At 44.1% G+C, this 25,141-nt stretch overlaps 1 protein-coding gene across 1 annotated transcript in view; it reads left to right on the top strand.

Annotated features, from left to right (window-relative positions):
- Positions 1-25,141, top strand: part of CIMIP6 (ciliary microtubule inner protein 6) — a 50,021-nt gene that overhangs the window by 16,229 nt on the left and 8,651 nt on the right. Inside the window, 2 exon segments of the mRNA XM_075338090.1 lie at positions 1,269-1,425; positions 20,012-20,127. Of these exon segments, the coding sequence (XP_075194205.1) occupies positions 1,269-1,425; positions 20,012-20,127 (273 nt within the window).

Below are 25,141 nucleotides of genomic sequence, written 5' to 3'. Positions count from 1 at the left end.
TGGAGCGGAGGTACACATACTCAGCCGTGTGAATGGAGCGGAGGTACACATACTCAACCGTGTGAATGGAGCGGAGGTACACATACTCAACCGTGTGAATGGAGCGGAGGTACACATACTCAACCGTGTGAATGGAGCGGAGGTACACATACTCAACCGTGTGAATAGAGCGGAGTACACATACTATACCGTGTGAATGGAGCAGAGGTACACATACTCAACTATGTGAATGGAGGGGAGTACACATACTCAACCGTGTGAATAGAATGGAGTACACATACTATACCGTGTGAATGGCGCGAAGGTACACATACTCAACCATGTGAATGGAGCAGAGGTACACATACTCAACGATATGAATGAAGTGGAGGTACAAATACTTAACCGTGTGAATAGAGCGGAGTACACATACTATACTGTGTGAATGGAGCAGAGTTACACATACTAAACTATGTGAATGGAGGAGAGTACACATACTCAACCGTGTGAATGGAGCGGAGGTACACATACTCAACCGTGTGAATAGAGTGGAGTACACATACTATACCGTGTGAATGGAGCGGAGGTACACATACTCAACCATGTGAATGGAGCAGAGGTACACATACTCAACCATGTGAATGGAGCGGAGGTACACATACTCAACCATATGAATGAAGTGGAGGTACACATACTCAACGATATGAATGAAGTGGAGGTACACATACTCAACCGTGTGAAAAGAGCGGAGTACACATACTATACTGTGTGAATGGAGCAGAGTTACGCATACTCAACTATGTGAATGGAGGGGAGTACACATACTCAACCGTGTGAATGGAGGGGAGTACACATACTCAACTCTGTGAATGGAGGGGAGTACACATACTCAAACGTGTGAATGGAGAGGAGTATACATAGTCAACCGTGTGAATGGAGTGGAGTACACATACTTAACCACTGATTCATTCATTGTCTACGGGACGGTCGGAAATACCAATACAGCCCCCGGCTATTTCTGGCGATCACATAGATCAGTACCAGTGCATTACTACACTGCCCTCATTAGAGATGGTGCATTGCGATCCTTGGACTATATTTAATTTTAAAATTAATATTGTGTAATTATGCTCTTACTAGAATTAAATCCAATCCCTTTCACTGAATAGTCCCTCCATGTAGGCAGCGCCATGGGCGGTGATTACTTTGACTAATATGGTGCAAATGGTATAAATAAAATTATCAGAGACATGCAAAAATTTTCCATTTACCTACTCTATTTATTATAGGCGGAGTGGTGGCCAAGCCATGAAGAAAGTGTAAAACTTCACAGACCTCCTTACGATTTGATGACTACGCAGAGAAGCGATTTCAGCCACATGACTTATTCTAGTCCTCAGACTCGCCATGGCTGCAATCCTCATAAATACCCTTTGCATGGAATAGGTAAGATACAGCTCTTTATATAACAAAAAAAAACAAAAATAACTATTAAAAAAAGCTCTACAATAGGTATTACGTCTAATGTATGTACGGCAAAGTACACTAGTAGTGTCACGTGATTATTGCATTGGTTTTCATGTGAAAATCTCTGGTTTAGAGGTGAGAAAATGTAATTGTCCAATCCAAATATTGATAATTTGCCAGATTTGCCGGTGATTACAAATTATTGGCAAATGTAAGATAATTTATGTTAAGGTTCTGCAGTGGCACGTGCGGTAAAATCATTGCAAGTTGATTCTCCTACTGTATTGTACAGACCACCAAAATGGATTGCAGAGGTGAACAAGGGGCTGCTGATAAGTCTTTGGCTTTGTGATCTTTTTGTTTCTATGGTAACGAATGTTACATCACATTACAGCCTTATGTGTCTAATATACAGTACAGACCAAAGGTTTGGACACACCTTCCCATTCAAAGTGTTTTCTTTATTTTCATGACTCTGAAAATTGTAGATTCACCTTGAAGGCATCAAAACTATGAATTAACACATGTGGAATGAAATACTTAACAAAAAAGTGTGAAACAACTGAAAATATGTCTTATATTCTAGGTTCTTCAAAGTAGCCACCTTTTGCTTTGATTACTCTTGGCATTCTTTTGATGAGCTTCAAGAGGTAGTCACCGAAAATGGTCCTCCAACAGTCTTGAAGGAGTTCCCAGAGATGCTTAGCACTTGTTGGCCCTTTTGCCTTCACTCTGCGGTCCAACTCACCCCAAACCATCTCGATTGTGTTCAGGTCTGGTGACTGTGGAGGCCAGGTCATCTGGCGTAGCACCCCATCACTCTCCTTCTTAGTCAAATAGCCCTTACATAGCCTGGAGGTGTGTTTGGGGTTATTGTCCTGTTAAAAAATAAATGATGGTCCAACTAAACGCAAACCAGATGGAATAGCATGCTGCTGCAAGATGCTGTGGTAGGCATGCTGGTTCAGTATGCCTTCAATTTTGAATAAATCCCCAACAGTGTCACCAGCAAAGCACCCCCACACCATCACACCTCCTCCTCCATGCTTCACGGTGGGAACCAGGCATGTAGAGTCCATCCATTCACCTTTTCTGTGTCGCACATAGACACGGTGGTTGGATCCAAAGATCTCAAATTTGAACTCATCAGACCAAAGCACAGATTTCCACTGGTCTAATGTCTATTCCTTGTGTTCTTTAGCCCAAACAAGTCTCTTCTACTTGTTGCCTGTCCTTAGCAGTGGTTTCCTAGCAGCTATTTTACCATGAAGGCCTGCTGCACAAAGTCTCCTCTTAACAGTTGTTCTAGAGATGTGTCTGCTGCTAGAACTCTGTATGGCATTGAACTGGTCTCTAATCTGAGCTGCTGTTAACATGTGATTTCTGAAGATGGTGACTCGGATAAACTTATCCTCCGCAGCAGAGGTCTTCCTTTTCTGGGGCGGTCCTCATGTGAGCCAGTTTCTTTGTAGTGTTTGATGGTTTTTGCCACTGCACTTGGGGATATTTTCCAATTTTTCTCAATTTTTTGGACTGACTGACCTTCATTTCTTAAAGTAATGATGGCCACTTGTTTTTCTTTACTTAGCTGATTTTTTCTTGCCATAATACAAATGCTAACAGTCTATTCAGTAGGACTATCCGCTGTGTATCCTCCAGACTTCTGCACAACACAACTGATGGTCCCAACGCCATTTTTAAGGCAAGAAATCCCACTTATTAAACCTGACAGGGCACACCTGTGAAGTGAAAACCATTTCCGGTGACTACCTCTTGAAGCTCATCAAGAGAATGCCAAGAGTGTGCAAAGCAGTAATCAAAGCAAAAGGTGGCTACTTTGAAGAACCCAGAATATAAGACATATTTTCAGTTGTTTCACACTTTTTTGTTAAGTATTTCATTCCACATGTGTTAATTCATAGTTTTGATGCCTTCAATGTGAATCTACAATTTTCAGAGTCATGAAAATAATGAAAACTCTTTGAATGAGAAGGTGTGTCCAAACATTTGGTCTGTGCTATATGTTTTAAAAAAAATTGTATTTGTTGCTTATGGTAACAGTGTTCTCGACATGCAGGAAAACAAAATGTCAGAGTCTAATGCGATATTCACAGCAACTGAGAGCAGAGGAGTGATTAAATTCTTGTTTCTGCAAGGAAAGTCCGTGAAGGATACTCATGGTGATATGTTGCAGACATTGGGAGATCAATGCCCTTCATATTCCACAGTTAAGAACTGGGTTGCCAAATTTAAAACGGGCCACATCAGCACCAATGATGAGGAACGTCCTGGACGACCGAGAGTGGTTGTTACGGAGATCATCGATGCTATGCACCACCTCATACTGGAGAATCGACGAATTTTAGCTAAAGCAATAGCAAACATCATGGGGATTTCCCATAGACGTGTTTCTGTCATTATCCATGAACATTTGGACATGAGGAAGCTATCTGCAAAGTTGGTACCCAAATGTTTAACAACAGATCAGAGAAGCATGCGAGTGAAAACTTCCCGGTCCATTTGTCAGCATTTCCGGACTGATAAGAACTTCCTGCATCGACTGGTCACTATGAATGAGACCTGGATTTATTTGTATGATCCTGAAAACAAGGAGCAGTCAAAAGAGTGGAGGCACAGTAGTTCTCCTTATCCAAAGACGGGTGCAAAAATGAGCCACTAAGGTGATGTCGTCTGTGTTCTGAGATAAGGAGGGTGTGCTACTAGTGGACTACCTTCAAAAGGGTTCCACCATCAATGCAAGGTATTACATTGAACTTTTGGACCAATTGAAGGCAGGTCTGAAGACCAAAAGGCGCAGCAAGCTGTCCAAAGGAATCTTGTTCCAGCAAGACAACGCCCCTGCTTACACTGCACAAGCGACCACGGCAGAGCTGGGCTTCCAACTGGTTGACCACCCACCTTATTCACCAGATCTAGCTTCCTCTGACTAGCATCTGTTTCCAAACCTGAAGAAACACCTCACAAGTACCAAACTTCACACCATGTCTGATGCCATTGCTGCTACGGATGCCTGGTTTGAGGCACAACCGAAATTCTTTTTTTTGCTAGGCTTACAGAACTTGGAATACCGATGTAAGAAATGTGTTGACATCAGTGGAGAGTGTGTGGAATAAATGTAAACTTTCATCATCCTATCGCGTTTCTTTCTGGGTAAAGCCAAAGACTTATCAGCAGCCCCTCGTATTTAGGTTTTCCAGCACCCAGGGCAAGAATTCAGTTTGCCCTCCCCCCACCAAGCAGTTTAAGTAGTTGTCACGTGACTAAAAATTTATATGCGATTTTCACACTTACAGTAATGTACCGATGAGCTGGTCTTCCTAATTCTTTCAATGCTCAGTGAAAAACTGAGAGAAGCACAAAGAAAAGATAAATGTAGAAAGGTTAAAGTCTCCAGCGCAAAAACTCCAGAATTTCAATATTTGTACTTAAAAAATTTCTTCTTGCTGAGCAAGTTTTTTTATTTAAATATTAGCATAAAATCGGGTCCACAAATTCAGGCAATAAATAAGATCCAAATAGGGGGTGGTGGCCTCTCGTACTACGCGTTTCGGCGTATGTGTGCCTTCTACATGGTCCTCAAGGCTGAAGGAATTATTTTTTGTACAAAGAAAAGACAGTTGTCACATGACCGTAAGTATGAAAATCGTATATGAGTGGAACAGCCATGGGATGACTGCTGGAACTAGCAAGCAGAGTTGAATCCTGACAGTGAGTATGTTACACATTGTTGGCATGCTCCAGTGCTTAATTTTAGGATTAAAGGGGTTGTCCAGGTTTGACATGAAAGTCTGCAGTCACTCTAGGTGACTGCAGACTTCTAAATTCTCACAGTGTGTGCACTGCACACTTTCAGGATTCTCCTGTGGCAGCAGCGAGAGAGGACAGTCATGTGAGTGTAAGTATGTGATTTGTATACTTTTAGCCACATTTGGCCTTGCTCAATTCATTTTTATTGAACGAGGCAGCGCATGTCTAGTTGGCATGTGACTGCAGATATGTAAATTGCATACTTGCATTTTCATTACCTCCCACTCTCACCACCAGAGAATCCTTCGCGCTTTGAGAGTTCAGAAGTCTGCAGTCACATAGAGTGATTGCAGACTCATCAAAAACTTGGACATCCTGTTTAATGCTTCTAACATAAATAAAAACATAGTAACCCTTAACTTGTCAGATAGCATGACACTTTATAGTCATGTATCACATGTATCACATAATCTTACAAGTTATGGATTGTTACATATATGCAGAATCAGAACCAATAACAGCACACGAATACATCACCAGAAAGTACAGAAATACATCACTAGAACCCCCATCACTACAGAAACATAGCATCACAACCCTTATCAATAGAGAAACACATCAACAAAACCACCAGTAGTACAGACATTCATCATCACAACCACTAACCGTACAAAAATGTATCATCAAAACTCTCATCAGTACAAAAACACAGCATCAAAACTCTCATCAGTACAGGCATACCTCTCCAAAAGACCATAAGTATGTGGTACATCAATTGCAATGACAGGTCAGACCCATATACATTTGTATCGTATGAACCCACAACGGTATGTCCTTAACAATGGTAAGGAGATGCTGGGAGTTGTTGCTATCAGTTATCATCAGACTGTGGACCATACAGGAACCACAATACTGATGAGAATTAGTCACTATCACAAATAAACATTTTCTTCCAGTTACCTTATAGATGAGGTTATCTCTGATAGGAGTCGTTCTCTTTTTTTTTCAGCTTGTCCAGACGTCATGATGATTTGTCACATTCACAGCTTGTCTCTGCAGATTTCCATCTTCTCCTATCTCATACAGCACATCCCGTCACAATATCCTTAAAAATAGCAGTGTCATTATAATGCTCCTGAATAATGATGGGCAGACCCACCGATACCTAGGCCCATAATTGATCCTGGATATCTGGCCGAATGCCGGTCCCCATATAAGTCTATGGGGACCCAAATCAGGTGCTTTAAAATGGTGGTAGAAAGGATAGGGGGATTAGAGCAAGTGCATTATACATACTAGTCTTCGTGCGGCTGTAACGCTAGTATCGGAGTGCCCATACTTCATTAGCCTTCATACATATGCACTGCTTTTCCCGCCCACCGGCAGTCCCAGTGTCTGTGATTGGTTGCAGGCAGACAGCGCCTCCACCCTATGTGACAGCATGTCTGACTACTTGCAATCACAGACGCTGTGTGTGTCTATATTGGTGTAAAAATAAATAAATAAAAAAATTGGCATAGAGTCCCACCATATTTTGATACCCAGCACAGATAAAGCATACGACTACAAGCTGCAGCCCCCAGCCTTGTGCTTTTTTTGGCTATGTATCAAAATAAGAGGGAGCCCATGCAGCTTTTTTTTTTTTTTTTAAATTAGTTAAGTAAAGAATTAAAAATTAAAAAAAAGGTGCAGCCCCCCAATTTTGATACCCAGCCATGATAAAACTGGTATCTGGTATTCTCAGGCTGGGGGGGCCATAGTTATCGCCCCCCTCCGCCTAAAAATAGCAGTCTGCAGCCACCCAGACATGTCGCATCAATTCGATACGGCAATCCCAGCACTTAACCCGACTCATCCCAATTGCCCTGGTTCTGTGGCAGATGGGTAATAAGGGGTTAATGACAGCTCACAATTGCCACTAAGCCCTAGACTACTAATGAGAGGCGTCTATGAGACCACCCCATTACTAATCTGTAGGTGAAAATAAATACAAGCACCAAAAAAATCCTTTATTTAAAATAAAATACAGAAAATACAAGCTCTTTCACCAATTTACTAACCCCAAAAACACCGAGTTCTGTCGTAATCCACATGAGGTCCCATGACGATTCCGGTTCTGCCACATACTGAAGGCACAGCGCGCGGGCACTGAACATGACCGCCTGCTGTGGGCTTCAGGCAGAGAATGAACTGAGCCACAGTGGTGAGAGGTGACGTCACTCAGGTTATTTGGAATCACAGCTGGAGGCTCCCATGGTCCTCCACCTGTGACTGCAGCTAACCTGACCTCATTTGACCTCATTAAACTCAGTGACCTCACGAAAAAAAATTGTAAAAGAAATTAATCTGTTCAGTAAACTACGCAATAAAAAAAATACAATACACCAAATTTATATTTCTTTTGGTCGTCCTAACAGTCCAATAAAATGCAATAACAGGTGACTAAAACATCACATCTACACGACAATGGTATAATTACAAATGCCAGCTAATGACACAAAAAATAAGCACTTAGCCCTGGGATCACAAAAAATGAGAGTGTTACGAGTCTCGGAAAATGGCGACAAATGCGCAATTTGTCTAACAAGTGTAATGATAAAACACCATGTTTCCTTTGTATATTGATCATATTTTTATGTGAGTAGAATCCATTACATCAATGATAAATTATATAATAATGCTTTGATTTTGATCATTAATCACTTTAGCTAGAAACAGATATTACACAACAAAGAGAATAAAAAGGAGCAGGTCAATCCCACTAATGCTATATGTGGCACAGCATTCAGTTACAATAGAGGATGTTCTCTCTACCTAATATACTGTATATATATATGTAGTATATATATATTTTTACCACCGTAACCCAGGGTTCTATATATACACATATCAGGTGATTATAAAACCGCGTCTCTCTACAACTCTACCTTCCATGGCGTGTGTTCAGTCTTTTTATATGAGCAGCTGTTGGGTAAAAATCCTCTCTTTCTACATTAACCTTGTAGGTGCCTTAAAGGAAGGCTCACCTCTAATTTATGAATTCATATGGTTCTCAGGCAGCGTAGAGAGGGTTAATACAGCACAAACTAAGCAGAAGGGATAAAAATCTGCTTTCCAACCTAATCTCATTTGACATCTGATACGTGGGTGTCTTTTTATTGGGCAAAATAACATACTTTTATGGCTGTATTGAGAAATGTCAATTATTTTCAATCGTATTTGACTGTTGTGTGTATTATATTATTGTATATTACATGCTATGCTGCAAAGTATATGTTTATCTAACGTACAGCGTTTCCTTGCAATATATCTGTGAAAAAGCTGTAAAGGAGCCATTGTTATTACCCTTATTCTGTGAGACTTTATTGCATTTCTTCTAACCTTACTAGTGTGTGTGTGTGTGTGTGTGTGTGTGTGTGTGTGTGTGTGTGTGTGTGTGTGTGTGTGTGTGCCCAATAGGCTGCTGCTTCCTGGCTGCCAGTGAGATGGATGATCCTGACTTCGTTGTGGGCCCAGATCCAGAGGTTGGGCATTAGCAGCATTGGCTACTCTGAGCACATATACAAAGGTGGCGGCAGGAAGCGTGGCAGCTGTGATCACGTGTGCAGAGACAGCATACTCAACTACTGTCAAAGCTAAAGCCAGAAATTTAAGACACTGCCCTTTGTGAGGAGCTAGTCATGAACTAAAGACAATTGGACTTTTTCCAGCACGGAGCACTTGTTACAGTGATCTTAAGCGCGCTACGCTATCGATATCGTTAATGAATTATCGTCGGGGTCACGGTGTTTGTGACGCACATCCGGCGTCATTAACGATATCGCAGTGTGTGACACTTATGAGCGACCTTAAACGATCGCAAAAGCGGCCAAAATTGTTTGCCGCAGAGAGGTCGTCCTGAAACAAAAAATCGTTTTCTGTTTATTAGCGATGTTGTCCCTCGTTCCTGCGGCACCACACAACGCTGTGTGTGACACCGCAGGAGCGAGGAACATCTCCTTACCTGCCTCCACCGGCAATGCGGAAGGAAGGAGGTGGGCGGGATGTTACGTCCCGCTCATCTCCGCCCCTCCGCTTCTATTGGACAGCTGCCGCGTGACGTCGCTGTGACGCCGCACAAACCGCCCCCGTAGAAAGGAGGCGGTTCGCCGGCCAGAGCGACGTCACAGGGGAGGTAAGTCCATGTGACGGGGGTAAGCAAGGTTGTGCGGCACGGGCAGCGATTTGCCTGTGTCGCACAAGCGACAGGGGCGGGTACGATTGCTTGAGATCTCGCTAGCGAGATTGCAGCGTGTAAAGACCGCTTTATTGTTCTGTTTTATTAGAGATTGCTTGCTCGTTAGTTTAAGGTACACGATTTGAAGTGGGAAGGGGTTGTAACAGTGTGTCATACTAGTTAGCCTCCATGGACTTTTAATGTAATCAGGCCTGCAGTAGGATTAATTGTCCTGCATTTAGGGGGGGCTGTGAATTTTTTGTTGCTCTCTGCAGGGGGCTTCTCTAATACACAATCCTGCAGATGGGGTGTAACACCTGCCTGGATCAACAGACTCAGGTAGGATGTAATGGACAGACTAGAGGGAAGCCTCTCACCAAGCAGGACCCCAGAACCCTGAAACCCTTTAACCCCTATACAGGGATTTGGAATTACACAGGGCCCTGGAGATCTCTACCCGTGGAAGGCTGCAGTCCGATGAGAGTAGTCGTCAGGCAGGGTCAAACCAGGAACAGCAGAACAGGGACAGAATCGGCAGGCAAAGGCGTAAACAGAAAACGTAGCAGTGGTCAGATCCGGGTCGAGCAGCGAGGTACAAAACAGCAGGCAGAAGGGTAGTCAACAACAAGCAAGTCAGCGCACAGGAATCACAAAACAAACAGCACATGAGCCAGAATCAGAACTATCTCTGGCAGAGGTCAGCAGACAGGAGGGGGAATAAGAAGGGTGTGGTGTCTTCCCATTAGCTGTAGCTGAATGATGGTACTTCAGCTGGGAGACACCCGCCACCTACAGTCAGCCAGCGGTACTGCAGATCCCAAGATAACCCAGCCCAGTGGATGATCGGAGCCTGCGCCCACCGGTGCTGCTGGCATCGACTCCTCTCCCATCACCAGCACCATCCACGGCAGGAACACGGCGTCGCCTGGCGATCGGAGCAGAAGTCGCTGGAGCAGACTCCGGCGGTGACGTAACAGTACCCCCCCCTCAACGAGGGGCCTCCGGACCCTCAAAACCCGGCTTCCCAGGAAATTGGAAGTGACCCTTAGCATGAATGTCGCTTGCAGGGACCCATGACCTCTCCTCAGGGTCGTAACCCTTCCAATGCACCAAATACTGTACCGCGCCTCTGACAATATGGGAATCAAGTATTCTCTGTACCTCATACTCCAAGTTACCTTCAACCAAAACAGGAGGAGGGGGGTCACTGACTGGGTGAATGGGGACACGATATAACTTGAGGAGGGACTTATGGAACACATTCGATATCTTAAAGGACGGGGGGAGTTGCAGACGGAAAGCTGTGGGATTAATGACCTCGATTATCTCGTAAGGTCCAATAAATCTCGGACCCAGTTTAGCAGAAGGGACCTTGAGTTTGATATTCCGTGTGGATAACCATACCTTGTCCCCAACTCCAAGGCTAGGGCCCTTGGAACATCTCTTATTAGCAGAGGAGACTTGACCAACCTTTGCCTTCTTCAGGTTCTCTTTCACCTCAGACCAGATAGCCTTCAATTTGTCCACAGTTGATTCAGCCTCAGGAGTATCCACCACAGCGGAAGAAAAAGAACCAAAACGGGGATGCAACCCTAAATTGCAGAAAAAGGGGGTAGTCTTGATGGATTCCTGATACTGATTATTGATTGCGAACTCAGCTAGCGGCATATATTCCACCCAGTCAGACTGACGGTCAGACACATAACACCGGAGATATTGTTCAAGGGTTTGATTGGAACGTTCGGTCTGACCATTGGTCTCTGGGTGGTAGGCAGAAGAAAAAGATAGCTCTATATTGATCTTCTTACAAAATGCCCTCCAGAATTTCGAGACGAACTGTGTTCCTCGGTCAGAAACAATATTTACCCCGTGTAACCGCACAATATGCCTAATAAACAACTTGCTAAGAGTTTCAGAATTGGGTAATCTGGACAGAGGAACAAATTGACACTGTTTGCTGATTCTATCCACTACTACCCAGATACAGGTCTTCTCTTCTGAGCGTGGAAGGTCAGTGATGAAGTCCATGGACAGATGTGTCCAAGGGCTTACTGGGGTAGGTAGGGACTAGAGAAATCCGGCAGGGCGGGTACGAGGTGCCTTGGCTCGAGCACAAGTTTCACAAGCCAGTACATATTCCTCACAATCTTTCGCTACGGTTGGCCACCAAAAATGCCTGGTTACTAATCGGAGGGTATTGCCGATACCAGGGTGACCTGCTAGCACAGACTTGTGGGATTCCTGAAGTACCCGTAGGCGAAGTAAGGGGGCGACAAACAGTTTATGTACAAGAGTGGTTTCAGGAGCTTGGTCTGGGGTAGTATGAACCTCTTCTATCAAATCTAAGGAAACAGATGACATAATAATGCCTGTAGCTAAAATATGCTCTGGTTCAGAGTTTTCAGACTGAGAGGGACAGAAGCTATGGGAAAGTGCATCAGCTTTGGTGTTCCTGGTACCGGGCCGGAATGTTACTACAAAATCAAATCTGGAGAAGAACAATGCCCACCTAGCTTGCCTAGGATTGAGTCTCTTAGCAGATTCCAGATAAGTGAGGTTCTTATGGTCTGTGATGACTGTGACCTTATGTTTGGCGCCTTCAAGGAAGTGGCGCCATTCCTCGAAGGCCCATTTAATTGCCAACAGCTCACGATTACCAATGTCATAATTTCTCTCTGCGGGAGAAAACTTGCGGGAAAAGAAGGCACAAGGACGAAGCTGAGTGAGAGACGGAGTACCTTGTGATAGCACCGCTCCCACTCCAACCTCGGATGCATCGACTTCCACAATAAACGGACGCATAAGGTCAGGCTGAACCAGAATCGGGTCTGAGGAGAAACATTCTTTTAATTTTGAGAAGGCATGGATCACCTCTGGCTTTCAATTAACCACATCAGCCCCCTTTTTAGTCAAATCAGTGAAGGGTTTGGCAATTTTGGAAAAATCTCTAATAAATTTGCGGTAATAATTAGCAAACCCAAGGAAACGCTGCAAGGATTTCAGAGACGTGGGTTGTACCCACTCCTTAATTGGTTGAAGCTTAGAGGGATCCATGCGGAAGCCTTCTGCGGACAATATATAACCCAGGAAATTAACCTCTGCCTCGAAAAAAACACATTTCTCATATTTCGCAAATAGGGAGTTCTCCCTGAGTCTCTGGAGTACAGTGCGGACATGTTGGACATGTGACGTAGCATCAGGAGAATAAATCAGGATGTCATCCAGATAGACCACCACATATTGACCACAAATATCTCTGAAAATGTAATTTACAAAGTTCTGAAACACCGCCGGCGCATTACTCAATCCAAAAGGCATTACCAGATACTCATAGTGTCCCTCTGGAGTATTAAATGCCGTTTTCCACTCATCCCCTTCTCTGATGCGGATTAAGTTATATGCTCCCCTGAGATCCAGCTTGGTGAACCACCGGGCTTCTATGAGCTGGTTAAACAGATCGGGGATGAGTGGCAGAGGGTACTGATTCTTTACAGTAATAGCATTCAGTTCACGGTAGTCAATACAAGGTCTGAGGCCACCATCTTTCTTATCAACGAAAAAGAATCCAGCGCCGACTGGTGACCTGGATGGTCTGATTAACCCTCTCTGCAGACTGTCTGCTATATAATCTTTCATGGCCTGACGCTCCGGACCAGAAAGATTATACATTTTACCCTTGGGGAGTCGGGAATTGGGGACCAAATCTATGGGGCAGTCATAATCTCTGTGCGGAGGTAATTTTTCAGATTCAGATACAGAAAACACGTCAGCAAAATCCCTGAATGCATGAGGTATGAAGATAGGTTCAGCTCTGGTCAGGTTAACAGATAACGACATACACGTCTCCTGACACTCAGGGCTCCATCGCACAATCTCACCCTGATGCCAGTCTATGACAGGGTTATGCTTGCGTAGCCATGGCATGCCCAAAACCACTGCTGACATCAGATTCTCAAGAACAAAAAATGACACGGATTCTACATGCAGAGCCCCAACAAGCATGAAGATCTCTGGAGTTACAAAAGTAACCACACCCTGCGTGAGAGGTGTACTGTCAATAGCAGAGATTCTAATAGGTGCATTTAACCTTAGCAAAGTCAAACCCAGCTCTTTTGCTACAATAGTGTCTATAAAATTAGTAGCAGATCCACAATCAACAAAGGCCTGCAGCCGCACAGATTTACCCTGGTGAAACAATGAGACAGGTATCATTAACCTCATAGGGTCTGCAGGAAGTACCTGGGCACCTGAGCGGGTATCCTGGGGCCCGCTCAGGTGCGGTTGCTGCCTTGGAAACGATTGCCTCAGAGATCCAGGCCCTCCACGATTGGCTCCACAATGTGATCTGTTCCCTTGCAGTTGACGGGACTCTGGACATGCGGAGGTCGGTGCTGTAGGGGCTTTAACCTGAGCAGACCTGCACTTGCTGTGTAAGTCCATGTACCAGGCCAGAAAGGGTGTGCACCTGATTCAGCACAGCATGGAGAGAATCCATTTTTTTTGTTTTTTGTTTAGTGGGCGAGAGATAATGTAATACCTGCCTGGATCAACAGACTCAGGTAGGATGTAATGGACAGACTAGAGGGAAGCCCCTCACCAACAGGACCCCAGAACCCTAAAACCCTTTAACCCCTATACAGGGATTTGGAATTACACAGGGCCCTGGAGATCCCTACCCGTAGAAGGCTGCAGTCCGATGAGAGTAGTCGTCAGGCAGGGTCAAACCAGGAACAGCAGAACAGGGACAGAATCGGCAGGCAAAGGCGTAAACAGAAAACGTAGCAGTGGTCAGATCCGGGTCAGGCAGCGAGGTACAAAACAGCAGGCAGAAGGGTAGTCAACAACAACCAAGTCAGCGCACAGGAATCACAAAACAAACAGAACATGAGCCAGAATCAGAACTATCTCTGGCAGAGGTCAGCAGACAGGAGGGGGAATAAGAAGGGTGTGGTGTCTTCCCATTACCTGTAGCAGAATGATGGTACTTCAGCTGGGAGACACCCGCCACCAACAGTCAGCCAGCGGTACTGCAGATCCCAAGATAACCCAGCCCAGTGGATGATCGGAGCCTGCGCCCACCGGTGCTGCTGGCATCGACTCCTCTCCCATCACCAGCACCATCCACGACAGGAACACGGCATCGCCTGGCGATCGGAGCAGAAGTCGCTGGAGCAGACTCCGGCGGTGACGTAACATGGGGCCTGAGACTGGGCTTCTGGAACCTTCATACTTTGAGCTTCATGTAGAAACTGTCTAAGAGGGTGGGCGTGATGAGTACTTCTGCCCATTTAGGGGGGCTGAGAAGTACCACAGTAAGCGACATATTTGGTGAGTGAGGTTGTTGGTGCTGTGAGGTGGAGGGGCAAGGATCTGTTGCTGCGGCCAGGTCCTGGTGGCCATGAATAGGCTATAGAGATTGGAGCCTAAAAATAGCATCCTGCAGCAGCCCACAATTGTCGCATTCATTAGCTGCGACAATCTCAGTACTTTACCCAGCTCTTTCCGATTGCCCTGGTGCTGTGGCAATCAAGCTAATAAAGGGGTTAATCGCAGCTCACAGCTACCACTAAGCCCTTGATTAGTGATGGGGGGGTCTGTGAACCCCCCCCCCTAACTAATCTGTAAGTGAAAGTAAATAAACACAAGCTCCTAAAAAAATCCTTTATTTGAAATAACATACAAAAAAACCCTCTTTCACCACTTTATTAATCCCCAAAACATCCCTGTAGGTTTGACATAGTCCACACGAGGTCCCATGACGATTCCAGCTCTGCTAGATATCTGCAGTCACAGAGCTCAATCATGGTACATGACTGCCCACTGCAGACTTCAAGCAGAGACTGAGCAGCAATCAACGGTGACGTCACTCAGGTAAGTAACTGTCACAGCTGGAGATTCCCACTATTTTGATACACAGCCTAGATAAGCGCATGGCTGGGGACTGCAGCCTGTAACCATAGGTTTTATTTATGCTGGATATTATAATATTATATATAATAATGTAATATCTACGCCAAATGTTTTATTTATTTTTAATGTACGATAGACCCACAGACAGGGCCTGTGATTGGTTGCAGTCAGACACTGTCACAGAAGCTGGGGGCTCGTCTGACTTCGACCAATCACAGACGCCGGTAGGTGGGGAAAGCAGTACATATGCAATGAAGGTAATGAGCGGACCTGGAAGTGAATGAGCAGTTACAACCGCCCTGGAGCCTAGGTAAGTACAGCCTGCTTGCTTCATTCTTATTTTCTTTATTTTTCCTTTATTTTTCTTTATTTCTCGAGTTGCCGTATAAATACCCGGAATATTCCGGTCTGATACTACCATGCGGATCCGGACTTTTACAGTCTGAGTCCACCCATCACTACTCAGGTGTTTATATGTGAGATTATCAGACTCCATGGAGTCCCTTCTAATATTGTTTCTGATAGAGGAACTCAGTTTATTTCCAACTTTTGGAGAGCTTTCTGCTCTTGGTTAGGGATAAAAACTGTCTCATTCGTCAGCATTCCATCCTCAGTCTAAAGGACAAATGGAACGCATGATTCACAACCTGGAGCAGTATTTGCGCTGTTTTGTTTCAGATAATCAGAAGGAGTGGTCCTCATTCCTTTCTCTCTCCGAATTTCCCATCAATAATCACCACCCTAAATCCTCTGGTGTATCTCCTTTTTTTTGTGTTTATGGTAGTCATCCCCAGTTCTGTTCGTTTCAGGAGGGACACTTATCTGGGGTATCTAGGGAGGATCAATTAGCCTCTACATTGTCATCTACATGAGAGAAGGTTAAGCAGCATTTGTGTAGCATTTGCTCTAAGTATGAGTGGGTGGCTGACTGTAGATGTGTGCCTGATCCGGAGCTGTGTGTGGTTGATCTGGTGTGGTTGTCCACGAGAAACATGAAGCTTAAAGTGCTGTCACTTAAGATAGGTCCTCAGTTCATTGGTCCATTCAGAATCACTACTGTCATCAATCTGCTGGTTTGTAGCCTGGCGTTACCGGCATTATATAAAATTCATAACGTATTTCACAAATTCCTATTAAAGAAATTTGTGGGTTTGGGAGCCTTCTTTCGAGTACCACCTCCACCTCCTGTCTTAGTAGATGGGTCTTTGGAGTTTAAGGTATCTAAAATTATAGATTCTCGTGCTGTCCGTTGTTCTTTACAGTACTTGGTTCACTGGTAGGGTTATGGTCCTGAAGAGAGGATTTGGGTACCAGACTCTTATATTCATGCGGAGTGTCTGGTTTTATCCAGAGAGACCTGGTTCTTAAAACAGATTAAGTGAATCCTTGTAAGCTCTAAGTAGAAACAGGAAGTCACTTTCCACTTTTGAGCTCTTCACCCAGCTTCTCCGCTCGCATCTCCTGCCAGGGACTTTTGCAGGGGTGTCTTTCTCATGCTGGGAAAAGTGATTTTCTGTTTCCATATGGAGCTTAGAAGGATTCAGCTGGAGTGTTTTTAATAAACCACGTGATGTCATAGACCTAATGGAAAAGACAAGAATTAATTAGGTAGAAAGGGAAAATAAGCAATTGTAAGTACACAGTGCTATATAATATGATGACTGCAATATATTAAGAGGATAAAACTTTGATCGGCATGCTTCTTTAACCCCTTCATCACCCGGCGATTTTCTGTTTTTATTTTTTTCCTTCCCTTCTTCCAAGAGCCATAAGTTTATTTTTCCGTCAATATAGCCATATGAAGGCTTCTTTTTTGTGGGACGAGTTGTACTTTTGAATGAAACTATTCACACTGCCTCATATTGTACTGGAAAACGAAGAAAAAAAATTCAATTGAAGGGAAATTGGAAAAAAAATGTAATTCCACAATTGTTTTGTTTTCTTTTTTTATTTACAATGTTTCTTAATTCTTTTATTTTTCAATGAGGCAAAATTAGAATTTTGTGTTTTTTATTTTTTTTTCATATTTTTTTAAAAATCTTTTTTTTACACTTTTTATTGTTTTTACTAGTCCCCTTAGGGGACGACTTTAAGATGTGATCTTCTGTTTGCTTGTGCTATATAAAGCTGGGGCATTAGCTCCACTCTGCACAAATGCTGTGTTCCTATGAACACCGGCGTTCACAGAAACTGTCATGACAGATACAGAGGTCATCAGCTGACCCCTGGCTGTCATGACAGCCCATAAGCGCCCTGTGATCACGTCATGGCACCGCTGTTGGGAGCGGGGAATGACGCACGTTAAATTCCGCTGTCAGAGATTGAAAGTGGGATTTAACAACTTAACCAGCACAGGTGGATCTCTGATCCACATGTGCCTATTAGAGGCACATGTCGGCTCATCAGATCAGTCAACATGTGCAGGGAAACATGGGAGCTCACCGCGCAAACCCACATCAAAGGGAGGAACATGATCTTGGAATTTATTAGTACGTCCAAGATTGTGAAGGGGTTAATGTTGCTGAATACACATTAAATGGAAATATACTCGGGATCACAGAAGAAAGACTTCTTGGGTATTCTGGTTACAAGTAAGTTGAGCAGCACTACTCAATGTCAGGCAGAAGCTGCAAAAGCAAATAAGGGTTTTTTTAGGGTTTATAAAAAGAGAGATAAAATCCTGTGATCCCAATGTAGTTTTACCCCTTTCTAAATCACTTGTAAGGCCACATCTAGACTATGGGATCCAGTTTTGGGCTCCATATTTCTAAAAGGTGGGCAACTAGATTATTACATGGGGTGGAAGAGGATAAGAGGATGGAAAATATGGGTTGTTTAGCTTTAAAAAAAAGATGCCTCAGAGACAACCTCATTTACATATATAGATAGAAGACTGACACATGACGTATTCCTTCCAAGCACCATACAAATGACCTGGGGGCAGGCATTCATTAAGGCCATTTTACACGCAGCGATATCGCTAGCGTGCGTACCCGCCCTTGTCGGTTGTGCGTTATGGGCAAATCGCTGCCCATGGCGCACAACATCGCTAACACCCGTCACACATACTTACCTTTCTAGCAACTTCGCTGTGGCCGGCAAACCGCCTCCTTTCTAAGGGGGCAGTTCGTGCGGCGTCACAGCGGCGTCACTAAGTGGCTGCCCAATAGATGCGGAGGGGTGGAGATGAGCGACTGTAACATCCCGCCCACCTCCTTCCTTCCTCACTGACGGCGGACGCAGGTATGATGTTGTTCCTCGTTCCTGCGCTGTCACACATAGCGATGTGTGCTGCCTCAGGAACGACGAACAACCTGCGTCTTGCAACAGCAACGATATTTGGGATTAGACCGATGTGTCAGCGATCAACGATTAGGTGAGTAAATTTGATTGTTAGCGGTCGTTCGTGCGTTTCACATGCAGTGATGTCGTTAACGAGGCCGGATGAGGGTCACGAATTCTGTGACCCCCAACGACATCTCGTTAGCAATGTCATTGCGTGTAAAGTCCCCTTTACGTGTGGAGGAAAGGCGATTCCAGCATATAAATAGAAAAGGGTTCTTTACAGTTAGAGCAGTCAGACTGTGGAATGATCTACAGCAAGAGGTAGTAATGGCAGATACTATAACAGCATTTAAGACAGGGCTGGATGCTTTTCTCAGAACAAATGGGTTTTTGGGTTACAAATAATCCAACAATAGATAACCTGTGACTAGTGGAGAACGGTTCAACTTGATAGACCTTTTGTGGCTTAAAAATCACCAAAAAACTCAGCTGTAACAAAAAAAACCCAGTAAACATGCAACATTACAAGCATGTAAATGGCAGCCTCTAGACAAGAAAAAAACAGAGAATAATTGTATAAAAAATACCCTGAATAATAATGAATAAAATTCAAGTGCTTAATAACAGGGTACTTAGTATATACATTTTTGCAAAAACGTAAGAAGCCATGTTTTTACAAAAATGTATATACTAAGTTAGTATATACTAAATTTTTCTCTTTGGTTTTTACCTTTTGTGGCTTACTTTCCTTGTGTGTCAATAACTATCTTCTGGACATCTGTCAAATGTCAGCAGTCTTCCCCATGGTTGTGTAGCCTACTGAACCAGACTAAGGGACCATTTTAAATGCTTAGGAATACTTTGCAGATGTTTTGTGGTAATTATTCTAATTTTCTGAGATAATGACTTTTGGGTTTTCATTGGCTGTAGGCCATAATCATCAACAGTAACAGAAATAAACACTTGAAATAGATCCCTCTGTGTGTTATGACTCTATATAATGTGTTTCCCTTTTTGTATTAAATTACTGAAATAAATTAACTTTTTGATGATATTCTAATTTATTGAGATGTACTTGTATGTAATTATGTAACAGACGTGCAGTATAAAATATCAGCTGTTGATACTCATAGGCTGAAAAATGCCAAACCATTTGGATCCCTATAGAAGACGTCTTCTAGCCGGCGCACACCCATAGTCACTGATGAAGGATCCACAGATCCGACACCGTATTGCCATCACCTCTAATACTATACTAATAAGAACATCTTAATATGTAAAGGTGTCACATTTTGTTTTGCTTCATTTATTAGAAAATTCTATAGAACCTCATAGTCTCGGAAAGCATGCTCTTTCTATGTCATTAACACATGCACTGCTTTATAGTTCCTCTAGCATCTCCCAGGGGGAGAAATCGGCTGCCAAAACTATTACAGGAAGAGATTTCCTTTTTGCATCAATACAATTCAAGATTAACACCCAATGAACCCATTCGGGGAAAGGTAAGAAAATTCAGATTTCTTCTAGATTTCTCCAGGCATCTTAAGCTGTTCGGTCCATTATAGTAAATCATATTATGCGTTCCTTTCTTTATTAATGTTACGGTTTATAGTATATACATTGTGTAAAGCCTCCAGGACGTGAAATGAAACCCCCTCCATACACAGTGGGAGTAAGGTGCAAACGGAGGATTTACAGCCGCATACATTGCTCTCCTGTTGATTTTACCAGTAGAAGCCTATGCATGAAACTATGTATGTTCATAGGGAAGGAGTTCACGTAAAACGTAATGGGTCTGACTGTTTTACAAGGAATGCCAAGACGTATTAACTCCAGTAAGATAGCTTTTACCACAAGATGTAAAACAGCAAAAAACAAAGCTGAATGCACTATAGTTATTATCTAATATGGGTGGCACGGTGGCTCAGTGGTTAGCACTGCAGTCTTGCAGCGCTGGGGTCCTGGGTTCTAGTCCCACTAAAGACAACATCTACAAGGAGTTTGTATGTTCTCCCTGTGTTTGCGTGGGTTTCCTCTGGGTTTTCCGGTTTCCTCCCACACTCCAAAAAACATACTGATAGGGAATTTAGATTGGCAACACTGTCCCCATTGGGGCTCACAATGTATGTAAAGCGCTGTGGAATTAATAGTGCTATATAAATGAATAAATATTATTATATTATTAGTTAATTTGATGAGACACTTAAAGAAATACTAAACATAGAAATAAATGATTAAAATTTCCCTAGCCTAGAAGTGGGGGGAGGCTCCTGCTGCAGTCAGACTTAAAGCCATACATGGGAAAGTGAAAAGGAGGAGGGGGAGAAAAGACTGAGCTCCTGAGATAGAGAAGTGCTCAATTTTACCTGTAATATGAGACAAAATCAAAGTAAATTAAAGGAGGTGATTAAGGGGCTGTTGAGATGTTTTGTGCAATTCCGATTTAGCACAGAAATATCCCTAAAGTAATAAAAAGAAAGGCATACTATCTATTTTTAAATAAACAATACCCCTTTAATGGCCAAAAGAAAGAGACCCAGAATCCAATGATGTATCACTTAGTTTACTGGGTGCAACGGTTCTGACACAAACAGAGTTTTTAGTTTTAGCAATGCAACAGAGCTCAGAAAGCTAACCACGCCCACACCAGGCTCTGAATGTACATTTCTATAGACAGTGATCTGCTAATCACAGGAGAGGGCATGCCAAACTAGCTGATCTCCAGCTAACCTAGTCCAGCAATGATAATCTTCGGAAGCTAAAACAAACATTGCAGGTAAACAACCGCACACAGTATAGTTACATAGTTACTTAGATTGAAAAAAGACCTAGGTCCATCTAGTTCAACCTTCCTCCACCAGTTCTACATTTGGTCACTAAGTAATTTAAAACCAACAATGTTGTGTGTACTGAGGAAATCATCATCCAGCCCTTTTTTAAAAGCTGTTATAGTGTCTGCCATTATTACCTCTTGTGGTAGGGCATTCCACAGTCTGACTGCTCTAACTGTAAAGAACCCTTTCCTATTTAGCTGCCGGAATCGCTTTTCTTCCACTCACAGTGTATGCCCCCTCGTCCTTAGTATTGTCGTTGGAAGGAATAAGTCATGTGCCAGTCCTTTATATTGACCACACATGTATTTAGACAAATAAATAAGATCTCCTCTGAGACGTCTTTTTTCTAAGCTAAACATATCTAACTTTTTCAAAAGCTACACATCGCTGAAATCTCTGGGTTAACCCCTGCAGCATGCGGTCTTCATAGTAAAAACCTGGTGACAGATTCCCTTTAACCCATAACCTAAGATGCACACCCAGCTTTCTGAAAATGGTCAGTGCAAGAGGCAGCTAAACAACCCCAAAACATCTTTGAGCCTCCACCATATTTGACTGTAGGTACTGTGTTCTTTTCTTTGTTCACCTCATTCTGTTTTCGGTAAACAGTAGAATGATGCATTTTACCAAAAAGCTCTATCTTGGCCTTATCTGTCCACAAGAATCTTTCTCAGAAGGATTTTGGCTTACTCATTTACATTTTGGCGAACTTCAGTCTAGCTTTTTTTATATGTCTGTGTCAGCAGTGGGGTCCTCCTGGGTCTCCTGCCATAGTGTTTCATTTAATTCAAATGTGGATGGATAGTTCACGCTAACACTGATGCACCCTGAGTCTGCAGGACAACTTGAATTTGTTTGGATCTTGATTGGTACTGCTTATCCACCATCTGGATTATCCTGCATTGCAGTCTTTCATAAATTTTTCTCTGCCATACGCATCCAGTACCATGGGTTGTAAACTTCTTAATTATGTTGTACACTGTAAATAAAGGAACATCAAGCTCTCTGGAGATGGATTTGTAACTTTGAGATTGTTGATATTTTTAAACAATGTGGGTCCTCCAGTCCTCAGACAGTTCTCTTCACCTCTTTCTGTTCTCCATGCTTATTGTGGCTCACACAGAAACACACTGCAAAGATTAACTCAACTTCTCCCCTTTTTATTAAGTTTCAGCTGTGTTTTCATATTGCCCACAACTGTTACTGCCACAGGTGATTTTGAACAAGCATCATGTCCTTGAAATAAACCAACAATTTTCGAAAGGTGCCAACAATTTTGTCAGGCTCATTTTGGGGATTGTGTGTGAAATTATATCAAATTTGCCTTTTTTCTCTTTTTTTGTGTTTAGTTCCAATATACACAAAGGAAATAAACGTGTATAACAAAACATGTATGATTGCAATAATTTTCTGGGAGAAATCCTTAATTTTCTAAAACAATTTCAAGGGTGTGTCGACACTTTCAGCCATAATTGTAGATCTCCATAAGACTCTGCCTCCAGAGCTTATTTTAAAAGAAAGGAGGCATTATTAGTGTGAGACATGTAATGACTGACAGTCTGCTCTCCTGATCTACATGTTTCACACTGGTAATGCCTCCTTTCTTTTAAAATAAGCTCTGGAGGCAGATTCTCAAGGAGATCTATGTCCGGTCCATAGATTTTAACAGCTCATAAAACATTGAATCACATACTGTGTATCAAAATATTATTTCTTTATCGTTCCTATGGGAGACCCAGACCATGGGTGTATAGCTACTGCCCCCGGAGGACACACAAAGTTACTACACTCAAAACGTGTAGCTCCTCCCTCCTAGCATATACACCCCCTGCTAGCCAGTCCTAGCCAGTTTCATGCTTTGTGTCAGGAGGATCACACACACACATGCATCCTTTTTTGATTTTTCATTTTTTCTAAAGATTTGGAAGAAAAGCGGGTCCACTGGACTCCCGGCATGTCCCTTCTCACCCCCCTGGCGGCGGTGCTGTTAAGGTTGACTTCAGGGCAGGAGCCCTTCATGCCGCGCTCCTTCACCATCCCTTAGGGGCTCTGGCTTGAAGTTAGAGCCTACACGGTTCTCACTGCCTTGCAGGAGACCGGCCTCCATCCGCAGCCCTTTTGCAGGACCCTGCTGGACGGAGCACTGAACCCCCACCCCACCCAGAGACTGGGCCCTGCGTCTCAAAGCTAAGTATAGAGACGTTATTCAGAGGGTCCTTCTGCAATGTGGGGCACTTTTATTGGGGGGAACAGTGATTTACTTTGATAATGCTGCGTTTTATTGTGTTTCCGGCCGGTTCCACGGTTTTTACTGAGAACCGCGCCGATGATGCCTGATTGTCGGCCGCATGCATAACTCTAGGCCCCGGCTTCAGCCGCGGCCTAGTTTCGTTTCGTTCCCCTGCATGTCAGTCATGCAGGGGGACACTGCAGCGCCGCCCGCCGGCCGCTCTGCTCAGGGGAGGACACTCCTTTTTGAGGAGATGATTCCCTCCCCTGTACATCTCCTTAGCCCTCCGATTCCCGCTCCTGGGTTAACCCCCGCCCTCCCCCTCACTCTGGCGCCATTTTCTCAGCGTTCTTAGTACACTGGTCGGCGCTGGCTGCTCTGCAGTGCAGAGGGAGTGAATATCTGGCTGGGGGTCCAGGCTTGGAATCCGGGGGGCACTCATATAGCGGCCTGATAAGTCACAACCTCTGGTTGTGCACTTTTATATACTCTCAGCGCATTCTGAAGGAGTTAATTCTTTATTATAGAACCTCCTCCTCAGCAGCATGTCTCACACTAGGAGCAAAGCTCCAAGGCTGTACACTACATGTTCTGCATGTAAGCTGATATTGCCTGAACCGGCACAGACCCACACTGTAATGGTTCTTATGTGGTGGTGCCTCAGCCTGGAGTCTCCCCAGGCTGAACCCCTGTCTTGGGTATTCTAGACATTCTAGACAGAGCCCCCACCTCTGCAGCATGTCTCACAGAACGAGGCTGCAGGCTGTTTTTATTGTCCACTGCAGGTAGTCTCGTACGGCTGTACCGAGCTCATAACCACTGTGGCCCCTCAGCTTGGAGGCTCATTAATGGTCCCTCCAGCTGCTCCGGTTTCGGTGGCTGACCCCTGGGGGAATCCTATTTCCAGGGGTCGGCTGTCCCGGCATCTGCGGAGCATGCAGCCCCCTTCTCAGGGTGTTTTCTGCTTCAGCTCGCTCAGCAAAGCTCACAAGGGACTCTCCTTCTGGGCTCAGACCCCGTCCTCCTGACAGGGAGACGCAGGGTCCCCTGTCCTCCCCGTCCCGCAGCTCCGATTACGAGCTGACTCACTGGACGAGGAGGATGTCTCTACAGGGGCTCGGACGCTACTTAATTGATCCGTCCGTAGGTGACGCAGATGCGAATGATTGGATTGCGTCCATTATACTTGTACTGGACATCCATCCGCCTGTATCAGGGGAGTATTCCCCGCTGGCAGAAAGGCATCAGTATACCTTTAACAGGACGAGGAGTGTGTTCCTTAACCACTCCAGTTTTCAGCCCGCTGCGTCCAAGCCCACAGCCTGTCCTGCAGACCCCACAGCGGGGTTCTGCTGCCTGTCTCCCCCTCCCATCAGAGGTGGTCAAGGAGTGTACTCATTCGCCAAGGGTGGCCACTCCGGTGTCTAGACTTTCAGCCCGGATAGTTGTATC

Source organism: Anomaloglossus baeobatrachus, chromosome 3, assembly GCF_048569485.1.
Source record: "Anomaloglossus baeobatrachus isolate aAnoBae1 chromosome 3, aAnoBae1.hap1, whole genome shotgun sequence".
Taxonomy (NCBI): Eukaryota; Metazoa; Chordata; class Amphibia; order Anura; family Aromobatidae; genus Anomaloglossus; species Anomaloglossus baeobatrachus.
Note: the sequence above shows the minus strand (reverse complement) of the source record. Positions and strands in the feature narration are given on the sequence as shown.